This window comes from Scleropages formosus, chromosome 9 (assembly GCF_900964775.1).
Source record: "Scleropages formosus chromosome 9, fSclFor1.1, whole genome shotgun sequence".
Taxonomy (NCBI): Eukaryota; Metazoa; Chordata; class Actinopteri; order Osteoglossiformes; family Osteoglossidae; genus Scleropages; species Scleropages formosus.
Genome location: NC_041814.1, coordinates 3,197,582 through 3,222,020, shown reverse-complemented (window position 1 = coordinate 3,222,020; position 24,439 = coordinate 3,197,582). Strand labels below are relative to the sequence as shown.

The window sequence follows — 24,439 nt, the reverse complement described above, 5'->3', positions numbered from 1 at the left end:
GGTATCTTATCCATTTCAGTTGAAGACTATGAACTTCTACATTACAATATAAAGAAAAAAGGCACTGGGGCAGCATGTAGAGCAACAGGGTGCCGTGGTAAAGGAATCAACATAATCCCATATAAAAGAACAAATAGCCCCCAGAAAATGTCTTAGTGCTATACCCTTCAGCAAAGAACTTTCGCTTGTATATTTTACTCCAATAAAATATCCAGCTGTGTAAATGTGAAAAAATGTGAAAAAGTTGCTCTGGATTAAAGCATGTAAACACCGCATTAATACAAATAAATATGTAGGCCCTCCAGAGCTGTCACCAAGTCTATGGATCAAGTGAAACTGTGCGGTGCTTTGGCAGATTTTCGCATATCTCCTGTAGTCTTTCTTTATGTGGCTCCTAAGACAGTGCCAGTGCTGTTAAGTGCACTAGGCACTGAAAAGGTCTCATGTATGCAGTTTACTGATTGCCACAGACTATAGGACAATCAGCCTGTTCACCACACACCACAGCAATATAATTGAATGAACTGAGCTTAAACACCTCAGGTCATTAAAGACAGAGGTCTTCTGCTTGTTAGAAAACATAGTAACACGGTTCAGTACCGGGTGGACAGCCAACAAGCCCCGATGCTTCAAAAATGACGTTTTCCAAAACACACTAAACATAAAATAGCTTCTTAACTGTTCTATGAATTAATTTAAATGTGTGATGGTGACTGTTGGGAATGTGATGTCGTTGTATAAAAGTTAGAGGCAATACCCCAGCCTGCTCGCATGCGACACCTGCTCCTCTGTATACATTGGCTTAACCATGCATTCCATAAAGGTTTTGGAGCATTATTTTGAGACTGTTGCGCACTTCAGTGATTTGCCTAGCCTTAATTTTTGTCGTTTGGGTAGAAAAAAGACTTTTGTGTCTGTTGGTTGCATTGTTTGGTATTCCCATCCCCCTTTGCCCACACACTGTGACCACCACAGTACATCTACATGGGCTGCTGTAGCTTTCCCAGTCATTAGGCACCATCATCAATAATATATGTCTCTATCACTCCATCTCTGCTGCACCCCCTGCACTTAGCGCCCGTGGTGCACGTGGCTCGAATTACAGCTCATCGATCTGCCACAGCCGAGGGACAGCCCTAGTCGGTTTCCCTGGTGCTGCTGGGCCAGCCCCCTTGCAGGCTGCTAGGCAACTCTTTACTGCTGTATGGGTAATTGGGGACACGCATATGCATTTTTATGTGCAGGCGTATGTACTGAGACTGAAACATGACATATAAGGACACAAGCGAAGGCCATCTAGAAGGTCAGCTGTTTTGGAGGTGTGCATGGCATCATTTCCAAAGAATATGATGATGATTATATATGATGTAAGTTGTTAGTGGTATATTCTTTGTTATGTATGAGTAAAATAATATAAATCATCAATCCTTTATTACATAGCCCATCTGACGTTGTTATTAATGACTGTGAGATTTTCGACATGCTTACGTTTTCCAGCTGTTAAACAGCTTTTCTCTTAACCTCTCATCAAAAAATATATTCACGTTTCACCACATTTCTGTTGAAGACTGAGGTTTCTTACTTCAAGCTTTGTGAATGTTTTCTACCCGGTATTTTTACCTGCCTTACCATAGGCGAGATTACAGAACAGAAAAAGACAGTGAGTTAGTGTCAGTGATGCGATTTACTGAAAGTAATACCTTGTCACCTGTGTTCGAGTGTTGAAGTCCAGGGATCGCATTGACTTGAGCACTTCGATACAGCCCATATACTGCAAAAAAGAAAAATGTGCATTGAGTCACTCTAAACTATGCAACTGGAGTTATGTTGTGTATTTTGTAAACTAAACATTCCAAAAGGTTATATTTCCAGGATTCTTAGTACCAGTTTCATTCAGTGTCATTTTTTGATTACGGAGTGCATTATAGGAATTAAAGAACAGACAACTGATGCCTATTGCATGAATGACTCCTTTGCACACACTTTTTGAAATGAATTATATGGAAAAAAATATTCTGTTGGGAAATTGATTCTAGGAATTAAGTGGCTCTCATAGTCACATAATAACAGCTAGTCTGATGGAAGGGTGGAAGGTAATGGATAGATAAATTGAGGTCCAGGACTTAGCGGGGTTTTCAACATCATGAAGGGGGCTCTCGAAGCCGTAAGGGTTTGAACACACTGCTTCAGCACCAGCAGAAAGACCCGGGAAGACGTCTGACAATTTGCTTATATTTAGTTATTTCTATTAAGGTTTTCAATGGTGTTATGACAGGTCTCTTTCATTTCACAAATCTGCAGCACTGCAGTTCAAGTAATTAAAATAAGTTAAAAAAATCAACCCTCAACCCCTCCAGTCTCTTACAAAGAGGTTAAAATATCATATTAGCTGCTTGCATTTTCTCTTTAAGGAGAAACCTGCTACCGCTGTGCACATTTTGCAATGTATTATCAGTTCCTCTTCATCTGAGCAGCAGTTCCTATCCCACAGCAGTTATGCAGATGCATCAAAACACTGGATATAGACACAATGGCTGAAGCCACTTGTCCCAAGTGGGGTTGGGGTGAGCTGGAGCATAACCTGGCAACACAGGGTATAAAGCTAGAGAGAGAGGGGACCCACCCAGGGTGGGACACCAGTCCATCACAAGGCACCCCAAGCAGGACTTGAACCCCAGACACACCAGAGAGCAGGAACCAGCCAAACCCACTGTGCCACCACAGCCCTGTGGGTGCCACCCCCATATTTCTCATAGTTATTTTTCATGTTCACACTAAAGTATGGCAGGTAGGGAGTGTAAAATGCATGGAGACCAGCAATCCCAGAAATAAGGGAGAAGTGTCCAGGCCTGGAGATACCACAGGGCCAGCTGTTATGAACTCATTTCGATTGTGTTTTTATCATGTGTTATTTTATTTCAGTGGGACCCTACGGACTGGCTGCGATGATGTCATATGGTCTTAAGTGCAGCGCGGAACACCCACACTCACACACAGGCGAGCATTAAGATGTGTACATCAATAAATGCTAACAGATGTACCATCCACAGCGGCGTACTGCCAGACACACTCACACCACCCTTGTTTTTAAAAAAGGAGCTTTTCTGAAAACAATCCATCATTCATTTATGAGTTATCCTTGCAGTTTTCTGTATCAGTGCAGAATCCGACCAAGACTGAACCAGGGCGCATTTGTACAGTACTGTGCAAAAGTCTTAGGCACTTAGATGTTTCACAAAAATATTTGTTTTAGACGGGAATTTAATGTCTTCTGCATTAGTGTCAATGGGAAAGAGCATATTTCAGATTTCCAAGCATTCCTTTTGCAAAAACTTACAGTATTATAGCAAGGGTTTTGTATGCCGTTAAAGAAAGCAAGTAGACACACACACACACACACTGTTTGAGACTGTTTGTCCAGAGTGGGGTCGCGGCAAACCGGAGCCTAACCCGACAACACAGGGCGTCAAGGCTGGAGAGGGAGGAGACACACCCCGGATGGGACACCAGTCCATTGCAAGGCACCCCAAACAGGACTTGAACACTAGACCAGCCAGAGAGCAGGACCCAGCCAAGCCTGCCGTGACCCCGCTCGGGAAAAGCAGTAGTTGACAATGGATGGTTACTAAGCTTTGTAGGAAGTTTATTAATTAAGAGCTGTATTTTTGGAAGCATTCTCACTTTACAGCTTTTTTTCCCCAAGTGGCTAAAACGTTTGCACTGTACTGTATGTTTGATGTTGGGGGCGCAGTGGTGCGGTGGGTTGGACCGGGTCCTGTTCTCCAGTGGGTCTGGGGTTCAAGTCCTGCTTGGGGTGCCTTGTGACAGACTGGTGTCCTGTCCTGGGTTTATCCCCTCCCCCTCCAGCCTTATGCCCTGTGTTGCCGGGTTAGGCTCTGGCTCCCCGCAACCCTGAGTGGGACAAGCAGTTCAGACTCTGTGTGTGTGTGTGTGTGTGTCAAACAAGCCTCCTAATGTTTCTTCTGCTTGCAAGCTCACTGGGTGCTATAACAGAACAAATACACAAAGGAAAGTGTTGCATCAGAGAGACCGATGAGAGGTTTCATTGCTGTTACTTTAAGGTCTTTTGTCACACATACCAATACCGCGGTACCGCCCCTGCATCAGCACACCCCATCAACTGTTGCAGTGTGCTATATGTGACTTGATATACAAACTGAAACCCTCAGATCTGTTTGCCCTTTTCACACCAGTATATCACTACTAAAGGGCACTGACACTTTCTTGACCTCGAAAACAGGGCAGAAACCTTCCAAGAAAATATTAAAGAATTCCAGTTAGTGCAGGAAACGCTCCGTAACGACGAGATCACACGTCTGCAGCATTGCATTTTAGGAAATAAATGTCAAGGAAATGTGCTGTATTTGGTGGTGGATTCGCTTCTCTTTGAACATCACCGATGGGCACAGACTGCATCCTGTCTACTGGCAGTGCGGTACTATATTCATAAGCACCGTTCTCCATGTGCGCTGCTCGAAGGGAGCTCACGTGGTGCTGGTGCGAAGATTGAGTTTCATGAGCGCATTGCAGTGGCGGCCTGGAGGGAGACACGGACTCTATGGAGTCGAGCGCTCTTGGTCAGGGTCAAACGCCTGCCAGTGAGTCCTAATACAAAAGATGGCTTGCCTGATCATGGCAGAGACACCGAAAAATCCTGTGTAGAGAACTGCAATTTACACACATCAAAATATAAATTGTCCATACATTCTAGGACACAGGAGCTGGTTGCTGAGCGAAACTCGAGGTTACAGCTAAGCTTTATTTTCGGGCTTATTTCATCCTTGTCATTAAAATAAGGTTAAATGTGAGGGGAAATAGCCACGTTTTCTCTTATCGTTTCCAACTAGATTGCAACCAAAGCTCATGTTTGCGAGAACAACAATTGCGACGCTCCTTCCGTGCTACTTGGTGTTAATATGGCTCCACGGGGCGCTCCTGCTTCCGCTTTCTCTGCTTCTTCTCCATCACATGTGATACAAATGAGCGTAATTAAATTCAGTTGAATGTAGGAATGAATGCTGCTCGTGTAACGCAATTACAGTGTTGCTTGGGCTTGGGTCCAGCTAATAAGGAGCTGTGTTCCTTTGTTGGAAGGCAGTCTTCAGGGGGACATCATTGACATTGACGTCAGCCAGCCTCATTTCATAACCCCCCCGCAGCCATGTACACAGACGGTGTCTTCACCCAACATTTATTCCGAGTCTTCAAGATCCATCATGCTTGTGATGCACTGAAATTACTCTTTCCCCGAAAAAGTGTAAGACAGTTGTTTTAGGAACCTTTTCCTAAAGCTTAACTCATTCTCAGTGCACCATGCTGCATGATGCATGAACTCAACTGTTAAGCGGCAAAATAAATCACGATTATTCATTTTTTATGGCATGAAGATTCCCTGTCGTAATCACATATCTGGTGCACACAAAAACACTCACAAAAAAAATAAATTGACAAATCAAATGAAAACCTATTTTTAGCAAAAGTGAGGGCATATTCTTTCAGTCTTGTTTTCCATTAAGCATGTGAAATGACATCTACCCTAAGATATCTGCAAGCATGTATGCAGCTAAGCATCTACTGCAAGCACAACACAGTTACAATCAGTTTCATCCAGTCAGGTAAACCTAAAAATCAACAAGCAAAGGGCAGCAAAGATAACTTTGTGATATTCAACGGACAGGGAAAAGTAAAAATAATAAATAATCCAATATAAAAGAATAAGTAGCCAGTGATAAAGGATGCCTTTTGCTTTCAGCAACATAGACATATACGTAAAGATGCACTGAATCCAGGCAGTTTTAACTCCAAGCATGAGCGCGCTTTAGTGTCTTAGCTCTTACATCAGGTGTTTATGAGCTGATGCAGTGTGAAAAAACTGAAAAGCTCACAAACGGCAGATCCCATGTTCACCAAGGCTGGCTGGTGAAACCTCTGTGAAGCTTGGTTTATTCAGGAGTATTTCTTTCAGCTTTAAAAATCTTCAGAAAAATAATCCTCTCCTCTTAAAGTTGCTATGTTGCTGTGTGGTACTGCACTGTAGTATTTTACAGGAATATTGTTGCAGCTACAAGGGCTGGCTGGCGCTTGGCTTATTTATATGCTGGGAATTTGTTTTCTGGCCGACGATACGGCAGACATAACAACACCTCACCCATCCATGAACGCTCTCAGCAGAGCACAACCTATCAGAATAAATGACTTTCACAAACACAAAGACAGTTTTGGCCACACTAACTGAAAGCAATGTCCCATTCGCAATGCAAAATGAAGTCATCTGGAGCATCTCAAATTACCTGAGAAAGCAGAGTAATGCATGGTGAACAGGTGACACAGTAACTCAAGCACAGAGAGACTTGAAGATTGAGGACTCACTCTGACGATGTAAGACGCCCCAGGTCCGGAAATCTTCTTGTCTGCGTGCAGCCAGCCTTGCGAGGGCTTGTGGATGAAGCTGCCCTTCGGGGTGAAGTCTTCGCCACCCAGGCGCATGCCCTCCACCCTGGTTCTGCGGCTCATCCCGGGTCCGGCTCCGCCGGAGCCCCCTGGGCTGCCTGAAGCCTCCGCACCCGCTACAGTGGAGCTTGTAGCGCCACGCTGCCTGCCGATCGCCTGCAGGGAACATGGGGTGACACACACCGGGTCACAAGAGTTCAGGACGGCAGCCAGGCTGGCTACAGGGCCACTGAGTGGCACCCCGCTGGGCCCCACTGGCCCCTGGGGGGCTGCTTTGCTGGAGTCCTTGCTGGAACTGGAGCTGGAAGGGCTCCGGCTAAGGAGAGAATTGGAGAACTTCCACTGGGGCATCTTGGGGATCAGCATGCAGAAGGTGGTGGTCCCATCCTGGTCCCCATCCATGCAGGGGGAGTCAGCCAAGGCCTGGGCAGCAGGGGTGCTGGCCTGGTGACCCAGGGGCTGCAGGGGGGGCAGCGGCAGGGAAGGGGAAGCAGAAGGGATGACCGGCGTGGCCACCACTTTGCCGCTCATGGCTAAGCTCTGCATCAGGTCGTCGGAGGAGGTCACAGAGTCGTTGCGAAAGCGGCCATACTTTGGCTTAAGTAGCATGCCCGAGGAGCAGTTCGACGCAGGGAGTGGGGGAACGCACTCAAAGGACGGGGGGGGGAGGGGAGGGGGAGGGGGGGAAAGGTGTTTGGGAGGAAAAAAAATCTATTTATTCGTAGAATCTTCCGGAGAGCCAGGTCTCCCAGTCTGTGCTGACTGAATGCAATCCCGTCCTTTCCCTGGCGCTCCCTCCGCCGCTTCTGCCTCTGAGCCGTGCTTTGCTCGGAGGCTGGATGGCGCCCTCCCCGAGCAGCCTTCCCTCGGTGATGTCATTCTGTTATTGGGAGTGTATTAGCCCAGCCCTGCCCAGCTGCTCTCAGACTGCATTAGCTGAGGCACATCTGCCTGCTCCTCCCCTCCAGCAAGCACACAGTCCAAATACACCAGCAGCAAAGGCACAGAGCGCATCACACCCAGGACTCCCAGCAGGAAATGAACGGCTTTTAAAGGCATTATCATACGCCCACATAGACCACTTGACTTCCAGCCACAGCAGAGATCACGTTTACTCTCTGTTATTATGACAGAAAAATATGTGGCAATAAACACCTAATAAACACTACAAGATGTAACCCTGCTTTGACAGCAGACCCAGGCATATATTACTGGGTACAAGTCAATAAACACTCCTGAGTTTTTTCCACATTATTTTTATCATCTACAACACGTGTGATAGAACTGTCTGCGTGTCCAAGCCCGTGATGCGACTGCCTTAAAGTGGAGCGAGGATGTATGTCCTTCTGCTCATCAGCCCTACTTGGCCTCTCTAGGGTAACAAAGTTCAGACTAGTTCCATGTGACACCAGCCAGGCTCATTTTTGCTTTCAGCGGTTGTGCAATATTGTGACCTAATAAAGAGATACTCCGATCTTTCGAAGTCTGATGGTAAATTCCGTTGCCTCTCCGGCCACGCATTGACATTATGTTTTCTCCCCAGTCACAAACAACAACAGGAAACATTTTTACGGCGCAACATTTCCAGCATCTCGGTGTGGGTGGGTGCTCACCAGCACAAATATCTCGAAAAGGGGGGTATGTCTCTAATTACTTCCAGCAAACAAACCATAATCAGTAAACTCACACGATGGCTACAAACATGTGTGGCTGAAATGTACTGCTTTTAAAATTCTGAAGTTTGTGATGGTTTTTGCTTATAATTCCTCTACCTCACTTTGATCTTCCGAAGGCTTTGTATAGCAAAAACAATGAGTTCAGACACCTTGTTGGACCGACTGTTCACGTTTCGAAGTCTGTGTAAATCCGCAGCTGAGAAAACATCCTAAAGGTTAGTGAAAGATGGTTAAATGAATGCGACATTAATTACCTGGATTCAAGTTATTATAGCTTCTCAGCTGACTAATCTTTGGGAAAATCCATTTTACCAGGACATACAGTGGATAGAGGGGTACTTTCATGGCCTGCAGAACTAAAATGTACTGAACTAAGGTTATCAAAAAAATTATACATACATCAGTTTATTTTAAGTTAGCTGCACAGTTTGTCTCATTATTGATTACTGTTAGTGAGAGACACACACACACACACACACACACACACACACACTGCCTGAACCGCTTCTCCCATACGGGGTTGTGGGGAGCCGGAGCCTAACCCGACAACACAGGGCGTAAGGCTGGAGGGGGAAGGGACACACCCAGGAAGGGGCGCCAGTCCGTCACAAGGCACCCCAAGCGGGACTCGAACCCTAGACCCACTGGAGAGCAGGACCAGGTCCAACCCACTGTGCCACCCCACCCCCCTCTACTGTTAGTGAATCATTACTTATTGTTTTTTTTCTTACAGTCAATTCCATTGCAGTTGTGACACTGGAATTGTAACATTATATAAACACATTATATTAACATGTATTTATTTTGCTGCGACTTGTCTCCACAGCATATTTTGCAAGCTAATGTACAATTATTATATTTTTAGTCACTTCTGGGATTGTAGAAGCCATTTTCAAGTTAGGAAATATAAGCATGGAATTAAAAAACAGGACTCTTGGGGAGAATGGCTGCCTGGAGAATGCTCAGGTCGCTGTGTCTTCCATCTGTGTCTTCCTTTCACTCCCACAAGAGCCATCGTGCATCCCCAAGGGGGTCCCAGAGTACTCAGCATCCCCTCTCCAGCTTTCCAATGTCCCATCATACGATGTCACTTGCGATCTTAGCCGGGGGAACTCAGGGATCGCATTCCTCTGAGCCGCTCATAAGTGGGTTAAGCAGAGATTTGTAATGCACACGTTTTTAGAGTAAACCCCCACAGAAAACTCTCACCTGTCATAAGAGGTCAGAATCTACCATGAGGTCACACTAAATGTTAAAAACAGGAGTCATGCAAATGTGAAATATTCAAAAGCACTTGCTAAAATAAAAAGGTCATACAGCATTATATTGTGGCAGCATTCATAAAGACCACATGTCCTGTGTCATCCTTCCAACACCTTCTCTGTTGCTGTTACATGCATGGAATCCAGAAAGTAGTGTTACTCATACAAGCTCAAAAGATTTTTTTAATTTTGAAATAATTTAGAGTACTTCAATATATATCCTGCCTAAAATCTCCTGGCATACATCCTGTTAACACTAAGTTACCGCATTCTTTTTGCAAATTCAGCTTTGCCTTAGGTCAGCATGGAGTTTTTCTTCTCCAGCAATAGCCAAACAACTCCTAATTGTACTCCTAATTTGTGCTATCAAAATTCTAAACTGATAAATGTACAAAACCTCTCAGTATAACTGACTGCATGGGAAAGATTTCAAGAATTTTGTAAGATTTCGCAATTTTTACAGATATACTGTATATCTTCACATTACAATTTTGCAAATTCACTTCCTATATAAGGAACTTCAGCTGTAACACTGAGAAATATACTTGGCCATCCTGCTCTGGTAAATACTGAACTGCAAAAATGCTAAAAAGTGAAACTGTACATTTGTAAGTTCCACCTGAAAACGGACATCTACATGATATTGTTAAGAATGGTAATGAACCAAAAGAAGCATTTAAAATTTAACATAGTGATAACTTTTTCTTTGTCGGGTGGCCGAAAAACATTTATTGTATGCCGTTTTAACTATTAATAAAAATGTAGACAAAACTATCAATACAGAATCAATATATATTGATCATAAGCATAGCATTGACAGACTGTTAAAATTTTTTTCAGAAAATAATATAAGATAGTGAAACAGTAGAAGCAGTTCTAGATTTAATTCAATGCAGTTTAATTCAATTTATTTTTATAAAGCGTTCTTCTCACGCAGTAACACTGAGCGCTTGAACACAGGCATAGAGCAAAAAAACAAATACATCGGACAAGGAAACAAAGAAATGGCAGAACTAGTGTAATACATTAGCGATGCATTTATAAAGTTATAAGTATGTCTACTGGCCACGGAAAAAAGGAACAAACCTTTGGGGGTCCAAGTGCCAGTGGCTGCCTACTCCTCCTGGGAAAATATAAACACAAATACTATACTATACGCTCTTTTAAAATTAAATCACATTAAAAATTTATTACTGAGAATTTGATTAAACTACAATATAAGTAGTTATTACGTAAAAGTACGCAGTACTAGTGTGGAATGAAACTTCAGGTTTCGCAGTCAAAAATTCCACTTTAAAATTAAATCTACTTTAAATTGCATTGTCAGCACTTGGTGGCTACTATGTTTTCACCAGTAGTCACTACACACGCTGTGAGGACACACAAAATAAATCCCAAATTGTTACCTGAATTAAAATGTGTGCTCTTTAAATTTTACTCAGTGCTCTTAAAATATGCTCCTTGATGGCATTTTTTCATTTGCTTAAGATATAGCAATATCCAAGGAAAAACTGTACATGACTCTTCAATAAAGAATTTATAGCAAAGATATTAATATCCAAAACATGCTCAAAATGTGATACATGTAAAATGTAAGTATTAAAAATTGCATATGCTTACAAAATATTAAATTGAGTTAAATGGAAAAAGTACTTTTTAACTAAACATATCAGGTACTATAATAGCTATGTTACGAACACTGTATATTCCTGTGAGAACAAGACCGGCATTATCTCGTATTTAGCGCTCCACTCTCATCAGAAAAAGGAAAGCTTGGGGGTTAATCTGCATTTGGTTGTTTGAGTACAGTAGTAGAGGAAGTGCTTCAGTCTATAAGATTTTGAATGCAGAGCAACAGTCAACACTTTGTCACCAAAGTTCCTAAAGTGACATTCATTTGAACAACAAAGCGCTAGGTAGGTATATTATGTCAATCACCTGGCTGACACACTCGATCTGTTAACCAAAAGCAGAAATTAAACACTGCATAGAAAAGCACACATAGATACAGATAACTCAGTGCAGAAAACTGAATAATGTCATCCAAGTGAACTCACCAATATGAAATGACAAAGCAGTGCTGTTTTCGCTGAGTTGTTTAAAATGATATCATAACTATCAGCACACTAACTCGAAACACTGTCAGTGCAGCCTGAGACAGTGGACTTCTGCCTAGGCAAACGGTAAATTTTGACTTTACTCAGTTGGGGCGGGATCACAAGCCATGTGTCAATAAGCAGAAGCAGCGCATGAGCACAAAAACACTGCCACACTCAGCACAGGCCACACCCCCCCAAATATTAACATCCAATCACATGATTAGCAAATTTCCTTGTTTGAAGCAAAGAAAAAACTCTGTTGAGTTGGGTTAGCAATAATACACGTCAAGCATTTGTTAATATTTGAGGGAAGACTGCTGACTGAGGCTGAGCTGGAGAGTAATGTCCCATAGGGTACTGAACCTGACAAAAAGAGATAACTGCATTCACTAGACTGTGTCCAGAAGGTTCCTCTAGACAAAACAGCTTCCAGGCGACAAAGCCTATAGGTCACCTGAAATCATAACATCAGAAAATCAAGAGACATTGAAAATTAAAGAATATTGATTGATTTGTGAATCATTCTTAATGAAGTCATTGTCTCAGCTATGACCCTATTAACAGGAGTCAGTGAAGTTATTATTATCCGTTTGTAATACAGATAAGTGTATTTGTAATAAGACTTTTATTCATTCAGCCACTGCTTTTCTCCAAAGTGACTTATAATGATAAGGCACTTACAGTTATTTACCTTGGGTAGTTTTTAGCGGAGCAATTTATCAAGGGTACTACAGCCAATTTCAATCCGCAACCTTTTAGCGCCAAGGCAGTAGCTCTAACCACTGTGCCACCAGCTGTTTTACATAAAACAGCAAATATTTCTGAGTTCTTATAAACCATGTTACTGCTTTATCACCATAATTGTACATGCTTCACTTAATTTTATGGAACAGCAGCTGTGACACAGATAAGCAGTGTATTGTACCAATATAGACCTTAAGTGCTGCTATATAAATAGTCTACAAGGACTTTCTTTTTACTGAAACAATTAATCAGATAAACAGTTTTCTAAATATAAATCTGCTTTGCAGTACTACTTGTTTTACATGAACTCAAAATTCCGTTTCAGTAGGATGTCTCCAGAAGCATAGGAAATCTGTCAGATCACCATTATTTAGTGATTAACCTCGGTATGTTAATCCTCAAAACATGCGCCATATCACATTAATCATTTACAATGAAGAAAAAAAAAACATTTCCAAAGTAAACACTACTTCACACGTTTTAAAAAGTCACGGGCGGCTACCACAAAACTAGGCCTGCAACGACTACACTTACATGGAAACACGCTAACAAGGCAACATTTGAAGTTAATTTCATCGGCTTGTCAACGATACAAGCAAACAGATGATGGGCTGCACGTTTTCTGTCTAAGAAGAAACAATGCGGTTTGGTAACCACCCTTGACATTTAAAACTAATTTGTCAGCTGCAAAAAAGAAACAACCAGGTCGCTGTCTTACAGTTCTGAACAAAACAACTTCCTTAAGGCAATTTTTGCCTCAAGTATTGACAACAAAAAGTTTAATTCACTTCAGTTTTTATCAATTCCTATGTAGTAACTGTAAATATAAAAGTAAAGTAAATGTATTATTGAGAGAAACAAAAATGCAACTGAAAGCATTAAATATGTGTGCATATGCAGATATATATATATATATATTGTACAGTACATGTTTGTTTTTTTAGTTGAAATGTTATATATTTCTGATTTACTTATTTCTGTATTCTGTTGTATGCTGTATGCTTGTTGCTGTTGCATAGTGTTGATATTCTGACTATATATATATTAGACAGAACACTTAGTGCCAGCATTGTATACTTTATAATAACTTATTTCAAGTAGCTGTAGTGTTACTGCAACACTGGTGAGTTCCTTAATCGAACTCAACGTGCACGTGCTTTGCCATTCCGGCACAGTATTGAAATATGCTGAGACACATGTCAGCGATGATGATATTACAACGTTAAAGTCGGTCGCATTCCGAGCTCTACTTCTATACACTCTTTCACAACCGTTTCCTCCAACCGCCTCCTCAGTAACCAAACTTGCAACACTGTATGTGTGGGTGCGCACAAGCCAAAACGGACTCCATCTTGCCAGCGCCGCAGAGGCGGGGTCGTGCACAGCCCTTTCCGCCTGTCACGCGCTGCTCAGCCAATCAGAGAGAGGAACCCAAGGCGCCGTTGAAATTTAAGTTTTGGGCTGTGTGCCTTTGCTCGGGCTGTTCGACTCCAATTCCAAAAACTTTGAAATGAGGGGGGGGGGAAAACATTAACATTGTGAATGACGAGGCATCTTCCAACAAATCTTACTAACTTGTACTGCTGGAAACGTATACCGTTTAGAATTTAATGAGGGATATTTAAAGGGACACTGCAGAATTTTTCATCTTCTCTCTCTGTACTGAATTTGCTGCCCATAAAAACAGGACATTCACCAGCAAACCCAAACGTTTTAGTTAAGCTCTCTAAATTAGTTGGTATAGGTCAAAGATTTTTACATGAATCTGTCTTAAGTCACACTCACACACTCTGCGGAAACCGCTTGTTCCGAGCGGGGTCGTAGTGAACCGGAGCCTAATGCAGCAACACAGGGAGCAGGCCTGGAGGGGGAGGGGACACACCCAGAACGGGACGCCAGGCTATCGCAAGGCACACCTAGCAGGACTCGAACCCCAGACCTACCAGAGCAGAGAGCGGTAGCCTCTGATTGGTAGCCTTTAGTGCTTTATCATTCGCGATGTTGTTTTATTACATGCCAGCATTTTGTTACAAATATTACACTTTGTTTTCCGACGTGTCTGAAGTAAAGTACCGCTAAATGTGGAGGGCAGAATTTTTTTTTTAAAAGGCAAATCTGAATTAAAATTATTCTTCTTCTATTTTCTCACGTGGTGTGTGCCGCCGAGAGCAGGCCGGGCACAACCTTTGTCGCACACACGCAGACACAAGCAGACACAGAATCAAGTTTTGCTGCGAGTCGAGTCAAAGCCGCTTCTGTCTTTGAAATCGGATAATCGACTTTTTTTTTTGTGATCGACTCCCAGATTTAGGCTCCGCACTGTGTGCACTGGACCATAGATGCTAAAAGAACACACTGCTTGGACTGAAGGGTAAAGGGAGGACAATGCAGAACAAATGCATAACCACCCAGACAAATGCACATATATGACGAGTCAAACTGTAAGCGACTAATAAAATTCGACGACATTGACCCGATTAGCAGCAGGCAGCATATACGTCGTCGCGTTATGCTAACAGTTTACAAGTATGACCGTACAGATTCGAATGAACTTGATACAATAAAACTGATTTCATTTTACACAGACGTTCAGATTAACTAAAGAGACGTTTGTGCGGAAACAGGACGAGTACGAACAAAGGAACGGTTAAAACTGACCCGTGCTAGGGCCCCAGTCGCGCGCCGCGCGCCAACCGCGCGGGTCCGCCGGGCTTCAGAAGCGGGTAAACTAAGGCGCGGAAAAAAAAAAAAACACACCGTCCTCGAGATGCACTGCACTAAATATTACGCGCAGATGCAGGTCCACGTGTATTTTAATTCATATTTCTGCGTAGTTCCTGATTTCTGCTCGTGTGACACTCGTGGTTTGCATGGTTCAACAGTTTTTTTTTCCTGTTTGCTTCTGGCAAAACAACAAGTGGCGCGTTTCATTATTTCCAGATATTAATTTATATATTTCTTGGTGTTTTGTTTAGTGCTGCTTAGTTTAGTCTTCTTTTTGCGAAAAGAGACGCTTATTCTGGGGGAAAGGTGCGAAATTGAATGAACAAGACTAGTAGTATGTGCAGAGTACAGTTCCTCAGTGGACTCTGTCTGTGTTGCCGGGTTGTATGTTCCTTGTGCCCTTCTTCATGTATTTTTTTATACAGTTAAAGTTTGTAATGCGGTCTGTGGTTAGTGAAAGACCTGAAATGAAAACAAATCTTTTTGGGAAGCCTGAAAGAATGAGATGGACGGCAGGTTTAGTGCTTTTTTTTCTGCGCTGGAACCGAGTCTCACCAGAATCACAAAAATCCGACATGATGATTATGATGGTAAATTTTGATTATTGATTCAAATGTCAAAATAAACGGAGTATTTCATGAAGCTGTTGACTTTTTTTTTACTGAAATGCACAGTGCAGAAGGTTATTTGTTTCTTAAACCAATGTTTTAGTGTAACCGTGGGGGTGCGGTGGCGCAGTGGGTTGGACCACAGTCCTGCTCTCCAGTGGGTCTGGAGTTCAAGTCCCGCTTGGGGTGCCTTGTGATGGACTGGCGTCCCGTCCTGGGTGTGTCCCCTCCCCCTCCAGCCTTATGCCCTGTGTTGCCGGGTTAGGCTCTGGCTCCCTGTGACCCCGTATGGGACAAGCAGTTCTGAAAATGTGTGTGTGTGTGTGTGTGTGTGTGTGTGTGTGTGTGTGTTTTAGTGTACTTAATAAGTTCCCAAAAACACTCATTGTATGTTTAAACATTTAGCTGTGTTGATAGCAGTGTAACATCTAGTTTGCCACTCCAACATGTAAGTAGTAATGTGAATGTAATCTATTAATATAAGTCTATTAAATTACTCTGGCCTGCAGTAGTGTACTAGTTAGTGCTGCTACTCTACTTCAATTCAAAGCTCACAGGTTGAATTCCCACCTCTAGCTCTAATACCCTTGAGCAAGGTACTTATCCTCAAATTGCTCAAGTACAAACCCTGCTGTATAAATGAGTAAATAGATTAACATTATAAGCTGCTTTGGAGAATAGCATTTGCTAAAATGAATAAATGTAAGTATGTACTACTCAGCAGGGTGTTGACTGGGACAGCTGGTAATGTAGTGAATAGAGTTGGATCCAAATGTTGCAGGTTCAATCCCCATGTCTGGCTGTAGTAGCCTTGAGCAAAGCACACACACACACACACACACACACACATACATTTTCGAAACCACTTGTCCCATACGGGGTCGCGGGGAACCGGAGCCTACCCGGCAACACAGGGCGTAAGGCCGGAGGGGAGGGGACACACCCAGGACGAAACGCCAGTCCGCCACAAGGCACTCCAAGCGGGACTCGAACCCCAGACCCACCAGAGAGCAAGACCAGGGCCAACCCACTGCGCCACTGCGCCACCGCACCCCCCTTAAGCAAAGTACTTACCCTAAATTGATCCTGTAAAATTACCCAGCTGTATGAATCTGTAAATAATTGTAACTTCAACATTGTAAGTTGCTTTGCAGAAAAGCCTCAGCTAATATGTGTACATTTCCTGTATTTCTCCAGACAGATGTCACAGTTATAATTCATGTGCAATGTAGTACCAGTGTTGGTGTTATTCCGTAGCTGTGCATTATCATGATAGTTTTTCTGATTTTTGCCTTTCTAATAACAGCATAGAACAAATTTTCTCGGGTTTAATCCCAAAACAGGAGCCTGACTTAGAGTCTCATAGTTATACTGATATCTTAGAGACTTTGTGGTTTATAAAAACTTTGATGTTGAATGTGAATTTATATGCTAGTAATGAAATGGAACAGCTGGTAGTATAGTGGTTAGCGCTGCTTCCTTTGGACCCAAAGGTCACCGTTGAAATCTTTCCTGTGGCTGTAGTACCATTGAGCAAGGTACTTACCCTAAAATTCCTCTAGTAAAAATACCTAGCTTTACAAATGAGTAAATAGCTGTAGGTAGCTTAACACTGTAAGTCACTTTAGAGAAAAGTTTCAGGTAAATATACAATAATTTAGCGCTGTAGTAAATTTTCGTTGATATATTCAGAACCATTATGTTCTTTGTCGTGCCCTGTACATGTAACTTTCATTTGGAGTCAGTGCAGATATTTTGGAATAAAAGGATGTTACAGAAATAACACTTGGATTGCGTAATTGTTTTTAGGCTTTGAAATGTTTATTGTATGTATTTTAGAAACATTTTCTAATTTTATTTGCCAGTGGTAAACTGCTGTTCGGGTTCATTAATATAAATTCACTAATACATGGCATTAGCTTTTATATCAAAATAAAAAAGCCAGGTAATTGGAATTACTTATCTGAATGCTTACTGTCCGATATCACGTGATAATTAGTCAGTATTTTTGGATTATTAAAAAAAACTATTGGAATTGGCAAAGGGGCCAGTAAGTTATATAAAACGCTTAAGCATCCAACTTTCATATAGCGTCCATAATAAAAGAAATACATTTATACTGAAGCTACCTACATATAGTTTTCTGCCTGAAGTACTAATTAGAGAGGACCAATTATGTAGTGCTTGAAGGGAAACTAAAGATGAGCAGCAAAAATGCTGCTCAGTCTTTCACATCTACCACCAATGGGGTGATGAACTCAGAGTGCCTGATCCCCAGGGAGAAAGCTGGTGCACGGGGTTTGTGGACTGTGACCTTCTCTGGACTGTGAGATCCAGGGCCAGGCTTGCGGGACATGTCGCGGCGGAACTTGTGACGGCCCAGCATCGAGAAAGCAGGCTGCCTGGTCAAGTAGACGCTGGGGTCTGTGCTGTTGTATCTTCCGGGGCCAGGAGTCTTGGACAGGTCTTCGGATGGACCGCCGGTTTTGTAGTGCCCTGAGATGGTGTAGCTGGCACTAGCAGGTTTGGTCGGCACTTGAGAACCCATCAGTGAAGGGAGAGTGTACTTGTTGGGTGCGGGCACGTTGTCCACTGCACGATAGCGGGTGCGAGATCCCATGGTGTAGGTTGGAGGTCTTTGGTGGGTGTTCAGAAAATGGGTTGACTCGGGACTGTAAGCACCTGGTCCTGGTGTCTGTAAGTTTTTCACTGCAAAAGAGAACTGGAGTTATTTCTGTAAATGTGGAAGGGACATAATTTGTCTTTGTCATAACAGCAGCTGCTCATGAGTTTTCGTAGAAGCCATAAAATTTGACTGAGTTCTAAAATCATCTTGGCCAGTTGAATTGGCGCAGATGAAAGCAGAGTTCAAAGCTAACACTTTGACCAACATTGGTTGCCTGCTTCCTGCTTTTACCAACAAGCTTTCAGAACCAGGCTGAACAAATATATTCTTTCAAACACAGCACCAAAATGTTTTTGTTGAATGCTGGAAAAAAAGATTACATGAAAAATTTTTATAGTAGCAATTAATGCATGTTAAGTTCTGTTTGCTGTATATTTCCGCCATAAATTAAAGTGAAGCCAGTCCTAATAACATAGTTCTGACAGACAATCCCACAGTTGTCTCAATTAAATGAAACTGAGTATTTATTATAGAGAGTCGTACCACAAATCTTCGTCCTTCCCAGGATTGAATAAGCAGGTGTGCCGTCCTTGCCAAAGCGAGTGATTTTTGCATCGATATGATATCGCGGCCCAGGGCTGGAATCTACAGAGTACACTGAACAGCGCAGACATCAAGAACATACGTGAGTCAGGTTCTCAGAAGTCTCTCAGCAATTCAGGTAATTGTGTATGCCTGTCCGTTGAGTAAATTAAAAGACATGTTTCAATGGAGTTCTTTGGCTTGTAAATTCTGATCAGATTTTGAAAGGATGAAACAATATGCAATACTTTCAGCACAGCCCAAAGACAAGAAATTTGGAATCATTGCTTCAGGGGATATAGAGATTAAATAAAAGGAGTAAAAAACCAAATATATATGATTGGATCCCAGAAAAATGATTTTTCAATCACTATAAAGTCACATAACATGTACTGCCAATCAGCAGTATGTGTCAGATATAAAAGAGGTCTTATAGTTAGGAATTTAAGAGTTTTCAAAGCAACATGAAGCAACTAACGGAATTCTCAAGAGGCCCAGTAGTCAGTTCTGAAATTGCAGGTGGATTTATCACCAAAACTACAAAACTGAGGAGAAGTGTATTATAACAAAAACAAAGGCAGCATATGTCCAACATGGAGAAACTGCATTGGCAAAGAGGAGCAATGATCTCATGTCAAATCTCACCAACAGGCATAGAAGGATAGAGACACTTACATTTACATTTAAATGTATTCATTTAGCAGACGCTTTTGTCCAGAGCGACGTACATCTCAGCCAAAGTACAATTTACGCATTACATTAAAAGAAAGCGACACAGCTGCAAACATGTGACTCAAGTAAACCTAGTTTGTTACCTACCACTTGCTGCACCGAGGTTCATCGTTCAAGTAGGTGCATAAAACACAGGATAGACAAAACCTGATACCATCCCACCAATATTTTTTTTTTAAATATTCTACACAAATAAGCAAGTACAATGCTGGTGTAGTGGCTGAATAAAGGTTGTATCAGGGGATGCTCATGAAGTTACGATGCGTGAACAGTTATACTGTAAATGAGCTGGAGAGATCTTGGGCGAAGTGGATCTGGAAAAGGTGAGTTTTCAGACCCTTCTTGAATATAGACAGAGTTTCCGCAGTTCTGAGTGGCAGGGGAAGGTCGTTCCACCACAACTAAGAACCTCCGAGCTTTACCTTTTGTGCGCGGGAACATCAAGTGAGCTGAAGTAGATGAACGAAAGGGTCTGGCTGGAGTGTAGCGGATGATTAAGTCTTGTAAATAGCTGGGAGCAGTTCTATTGATGCATTTGTACACAGTAACCAGGGTCTTGAATTCACTTCACAGGACAGTTGGTGAATGACACAAAAATCCAGCTTCTAAAGTTACCACGGAACTGAATCAGCACCTCTGTGATCCATTCTCTTGAAAAACTGTGCTTTGGAGCTTCACAAAGCTGGAGTTTATGGCTTGGCTGCCATTCGGAAGCCACTCGTACCCAAGGCCAGTGCACAAAGATGCATAATCTGGTGTAAGGAACGCAACGCCTGGACCCTTGAGCAACGGAAAAAGTAATATGGTCCGATTAGTCATCTTTCGGGGGTGCGGTGGCGCAGTGGGTTGGACCACTGTCCTGCTTTCCGGTGGGTCTGGGGTTCGAGTCCTGCTTGGGGTGCCTTGTGATGGACTGGTGTCCCATCCTGGGTGTGTCTCTCCCACCCCAGCCTTGCACCCTGTGTTGCCGGGTAGGCTCCGGTTTCCCGTGACCCTGTATGGGACAAGCGGTTCTGAGAATGTGTGTATGTGTGTGTGTGTGTGTGTGTGTGTGTGTGTATGTAGTCATCTTTCACTCTGTTTCCCAAATATAGACTGGTTTATAGTTTGTGAAAGCCAGAGGATGCCTTCAAACCACAATGTCTGTTGCGACCTGTTAAACATATTGTGGGAGTCGTTAGGTCTGATGATTGGTCTGCAAGGTCAAGTGTGACCATAGAATACAAGGCCATTTTACAGGACCAGGTGCACCCTATGGTCCAAACACTGTTCCTTCACAATGTTCTTGTATGCCAGGATCATAATGCTGCCATGAACACTGCTAAACAATTTCAAGTGTGGCTTCATAAACACCAGGATGAAGTCAGACGCCATCTATGGACTCTCCAATCACCAGATCTAAAAATCACTGAGCCTTTATGGAAAGTTCTGGAGCGCAGAGTATGAAGTAGACTTCTCCCTCCTTCATTGCTCAAAGATATGGAGGTGTTGAAGAATGGACAATGAAGAAGAATGAAGGTGTGTAGAATCTCTACATGCAGTTCAGGACTTGTAAGTCAGCATTCCAAGAAGGTTTGAAGCTGTTCAGAAGGCAAACAACGACCCTACTCTTTATTAGATTTGTGATATTGACATACTGTTTGGCATTTCTAGTATTTTTTGTCAATCATACAACTGAAGAATGTACTGCTCATAGTGTAGTGGTTATCGGTACTGCTTTTTGACCCGAAGGTCGCAGGTTCAATTACTGCCTCCAAACTGTAGTACCTGTAAGCAAGGTACTTATTCTAAATTGCTCCAGTAAAATTACCCAGCTGTATAAATGGGTAAATAATTGTAACCTTAACACTGTCAGTCACTTTGGGGGGGGAAAGCATCCCTAAATGAATAAATGTAATGACAGAAGTCAGAGAAGTGGCCTGGCGATGTGTGCTCTTGTCGCCCTCTGGTGGCTGAAGTTTTATATCAGTAAAAAAGTAAAATGGCTCAAATAATTCCTCCCATTGTTAGTAGAGCTCCTTGCTTCCCACTCACTCAGTCACTTTGGTGAAATGCTTGTCCAAGTCTGGGTTACAGTGGTCCGGAGCCTATCTCAGATGCACAGGGTTCACGGCTAATTAGGTTGCCAACCATGGATGGGACGCCAGTCCATCGCAGGGTTGAAATGCACAGGATAGACAATTTGGAGTGTCAAACCCAAATGGATGTCCTTGGACTGCGGGAGGAAACCCACAGAGACACGGGGAGAACATGCAAACTCCACACAGATTGAGCCGAATTGAAATCTACACCCAATCACAGCCAAGGTGCTGCGAGGCCGAAGTGCTACCTGCTGCATCACCATGCTGCTTCTACTTTGTTTCCATCTGATACAAAAATATTAATTGGGAAGTGTATCTTGATTTTCTCATTTTGCTCTTAATTAGATGAAGTCACTTGATTTCAGCTGTTTTATTCAGACTAATGTTAATTAGATTCACAATGATTTGTTTTGGCTTTGGTTGCTCGGATATATAATCCTATTTCCTTGCTGGCCATATGGCAGCTGTGTACTCACTCTTGTCACTCATTCGGCCATGGAAGGAGTACGCAGGGCTGGTCGACTTCGTGAAGTCATGGCCGATGAAACCGATGGTTGGCGGCAGGGCATAGTGGCCTGGTCCTGGCCCTGACAGGGAATAAAGACATTGCATTTTTTACAGAAATATCAGTGCTTTTGGAATAATGATATCAAACCGTTGTTCAGGCATGATATGTATGCAATACTGTATGCCAGCAAGGTCACAGATCCATTTTCTTTGCCCTACATTTAAATATATGTATCACGGAGATATGGTAGAAACTCCTCAAACACTGGAAATGTTGAGAACTAGGGATGCTGGTGCTTTAGAAAAAAATACTTAAAGGAGTGATCGTGTTACAGACTTAAATTATGAGAAAATGCAATAAAAATAAATGTAGGATTTAATCATGAACATATTGAAGGCAACATGCTGCAGGTGTCATCAGCATACAGGTAGAACAAATTCAGTCATCTAAGTCGCAACCCTAAAAATGGATGAGATCTGCTGAAACTGTTTACCAGTGTTGATGTTATTAACACTGATCAGTATCTAATGACCAGTGCAATGCATCCCTGGAAAGTTAAAAGAAAGAAAATTGTGTGAACATACCTTTTAATTTGCCAGAAATAATGGGTTGCTTCTTCTCCATTTGGTCTATAAGGTGCAAGTTTTTATGAAGACAGTATGTACCTACAAACAGGACAGTCCTTCCCTTATTGTTGTAAAGGTTGGTCCACATGCAATAGGCAATTTTTTTTGTTTTTTAATGTTTAAACAGAGATTTTTTCTTTCCCCCCACAGTTGCAACCTACAAATATCACTTGCGGTGAATGTCTCGATTCTGAATTTATAACCCGGCTGAAAACTCAACGCATTACTTCTAGACTGTGACAGACAGCTACCTAAGCCAATGGAACGAAATGCAAAGAATGTAGACTGGATTTCATGATGAATGCCAAGTTCAATTAAAGTTGTTGAGTGAAATCCAGATTTCTGAAGTTGGTTTGAACTCAGACATTCAAGCTCTCATCCAAGTAGCTGAACCAGGCAATTGTGCTTCGTCGATGGGGGGGGTCATCTGCGGTCAGCGAGGTACCGGTTGGTCTGGTGGGCACCGAGTAGAGGTCCTTCCGTCACTGGTGTGCTGCACCGCTCTCTAATTATAATTAATTCTTAATTATCTGTGCAGTGCCAGCGCATGTCTGCAGACCTCACTGCCAAGCATCGCGCTTACGGCACATGAAAAGATTACAGTTCTACATAAACGAAACAACTTCAGTGTAAAACTGTATTAATTTTGCCTCTCCACCACTGCAGGCAATGAATATAAAATACTTACTTGTTAGGAGACTATTGTCCTGCTTACAAAGCTGTCACATTGATTCGCTCCCAGGATTCTCATGCTTCCTCCCTCATCTCGCCACCGCGTCGGTTAGCGTTGCGGAGGAACGTCAGCGTCGCCCTTCACACAACCACGTGAAACTGCATCGTCTCTGCAGCTCTGCCCTTTTCCCGGACTCCCGCTGTTGTCATATTCCGAGCTTCCGCCGCGATTCCTCACTGCGAGGCGTCTCTCTTCCTACCAACGCGATGCCAAGAGAGGCAGGCCGCCCCTTATCTTATGGAGGTCGGAGCCGAACGATGCGCCGTGTTCGCTCAGTAAGGGAGCGTCAGTCTTGCGTGGAAACGTATTAAACTAATGTTCTCGGCCGCTGCTGAGCTTCTGCATGACGGAGCCGAGGACAAAAGAGACGGGAGGAGAGGTAACTGAAAACAGCGGCGGCTTCTCTGATCAGTACACAAACATTAAACATTAACAGCTCGGCTGGAGGCAGCCTAAGTAATCCAACTCTGTGTTATTAGCGAGGGCAAACGCAGGAGGTGACCCGTAACACAAGGCCGTGCCTCCGGCGTTCAGGCTCTCAGGTTGCTGCCCCGCGGTACTGAAAAGCAGCACCTCTAACGCGGCTCTCAACGAATTCGGCAACACTCGCAACCACTTTCACAGCTGGAATTAAAGCAAAAACTCGTCCACACGTGCTGATTGTATACACATTTTATTTCGTTTTTCAACACGCATTAAATGGCTGGGGTTACACTTGTAGAAATGTCTTAATTTACATTAACTTTGTTTTTAACTTTTATTAGTTTGAGAAAAGTTAATATAAAAATAGCTTATGCAATGTACAATAAAAATCCCTGTTTGTTAGACTATATGTGGAAGTATAGCCCACTTCCAGCTGGATGAAATGCTTATAACTGCTGAGCTTATTGTCCGGTGCAATATGACCTCACCCTGTGACAGGCTATTTTCAGTGCTTTGCTATGTGCGGTGCCCCTTCGAAATACTT

At 42.8% G+C, this 24,439-nt stretch overlaps 2 protein-coding genes across 5 annotated transcripts in view; both read right to left on the bottom strand.

Moving 5' to 3' along the window:
- Nucleotides 1-14,926, bottom strand: part of shc2 (SHC (Src homology 2 domain containing) transforming protein 2) — a 28,782-nt gene extending 13,856 nt beyond the window's left edge. Inside the window, exons 1-4 of one of the 4 annotated variants that reach the window (XM_018728029.2) lie at nt 11,467-11,610; nt 10,496-10,532; nt 6,391-6,627; nt 1,701-1,771 (exon numbers count right to left, since the gene is read on the bottom strand). In XM_018728029.2, the coding sequence (XP_018583545.1) occupies nt 1,701-1,771; nt 6,391-6,534 (215 nt within the window). In that variant the 5' untranslated portion in view covers nt 6,535-6,627; nt 10,496-10,532; nt 11,467-11,610. Of the gene's footprint in view, nt 1-1,700; nt 1,772-6,390; nt 7,099-10,495; nt 10,533-11,466; nt 11,611-14,910 lie in introns of those variants that run through there. The other 3 variants (XM_018728031.2, XM_018728030.2, XM_018728028.2) reach the window with 3 other exon arrangements.
- A 2,807-nt stretch (nt 14,927-17,733) lies between these two features.
- Nucleotides 17,734-23,499, bottom strand: cimap1d (CIMAP1 family member D). Its single transcript, XM_018728146.1, has 5 exons — nt 23,428-23,499; nt 22,698-22,778; nt 22,082-22,192; nt 18,754-18,867; nt 17,734-18,293 (listed from the first exon to the last, which is right to left on the bottom strand). The coding sequence occupies exons 2-5, from the start codon at nt 22,735-22,737 to the stop codon at nt 17,806-17,808; spliced, it is 753 nt and encodes a 250-aa protein (XP_018583662.1). The 5' UTR covers nt 22,738-22,778; nt 23,428-23,499; the 3' UTR covers nt 17,734-17,805.
- Nucleotides 23,500-24,439: the final 940 nt, after the last annotated feature.

Bases quoted from the DNA above. Each gene is read 5' to 3' on its own strand.
- cimap1d (XM_018728146.1), bottom strand. From the start codon at position 22,737: ATGGAGAAGAAGCAACCCATTATTTCTGGCAAATTAAAAG. The intron at 18,868-22,081 runs GTGAGTACACAG...TGCGCTGTTCAG, and splicing joins TGGCCGAATGAGTGACAAGA to TGTACTCTGTAGATTCCAGC. The intron at 18,294-18,753 runs GTACGACTCTCT...TCTCTTTTGCAG, and splicing joins GGGAAGGACGAAGATTTGTG to TGAAAAACTTACAGACACCA.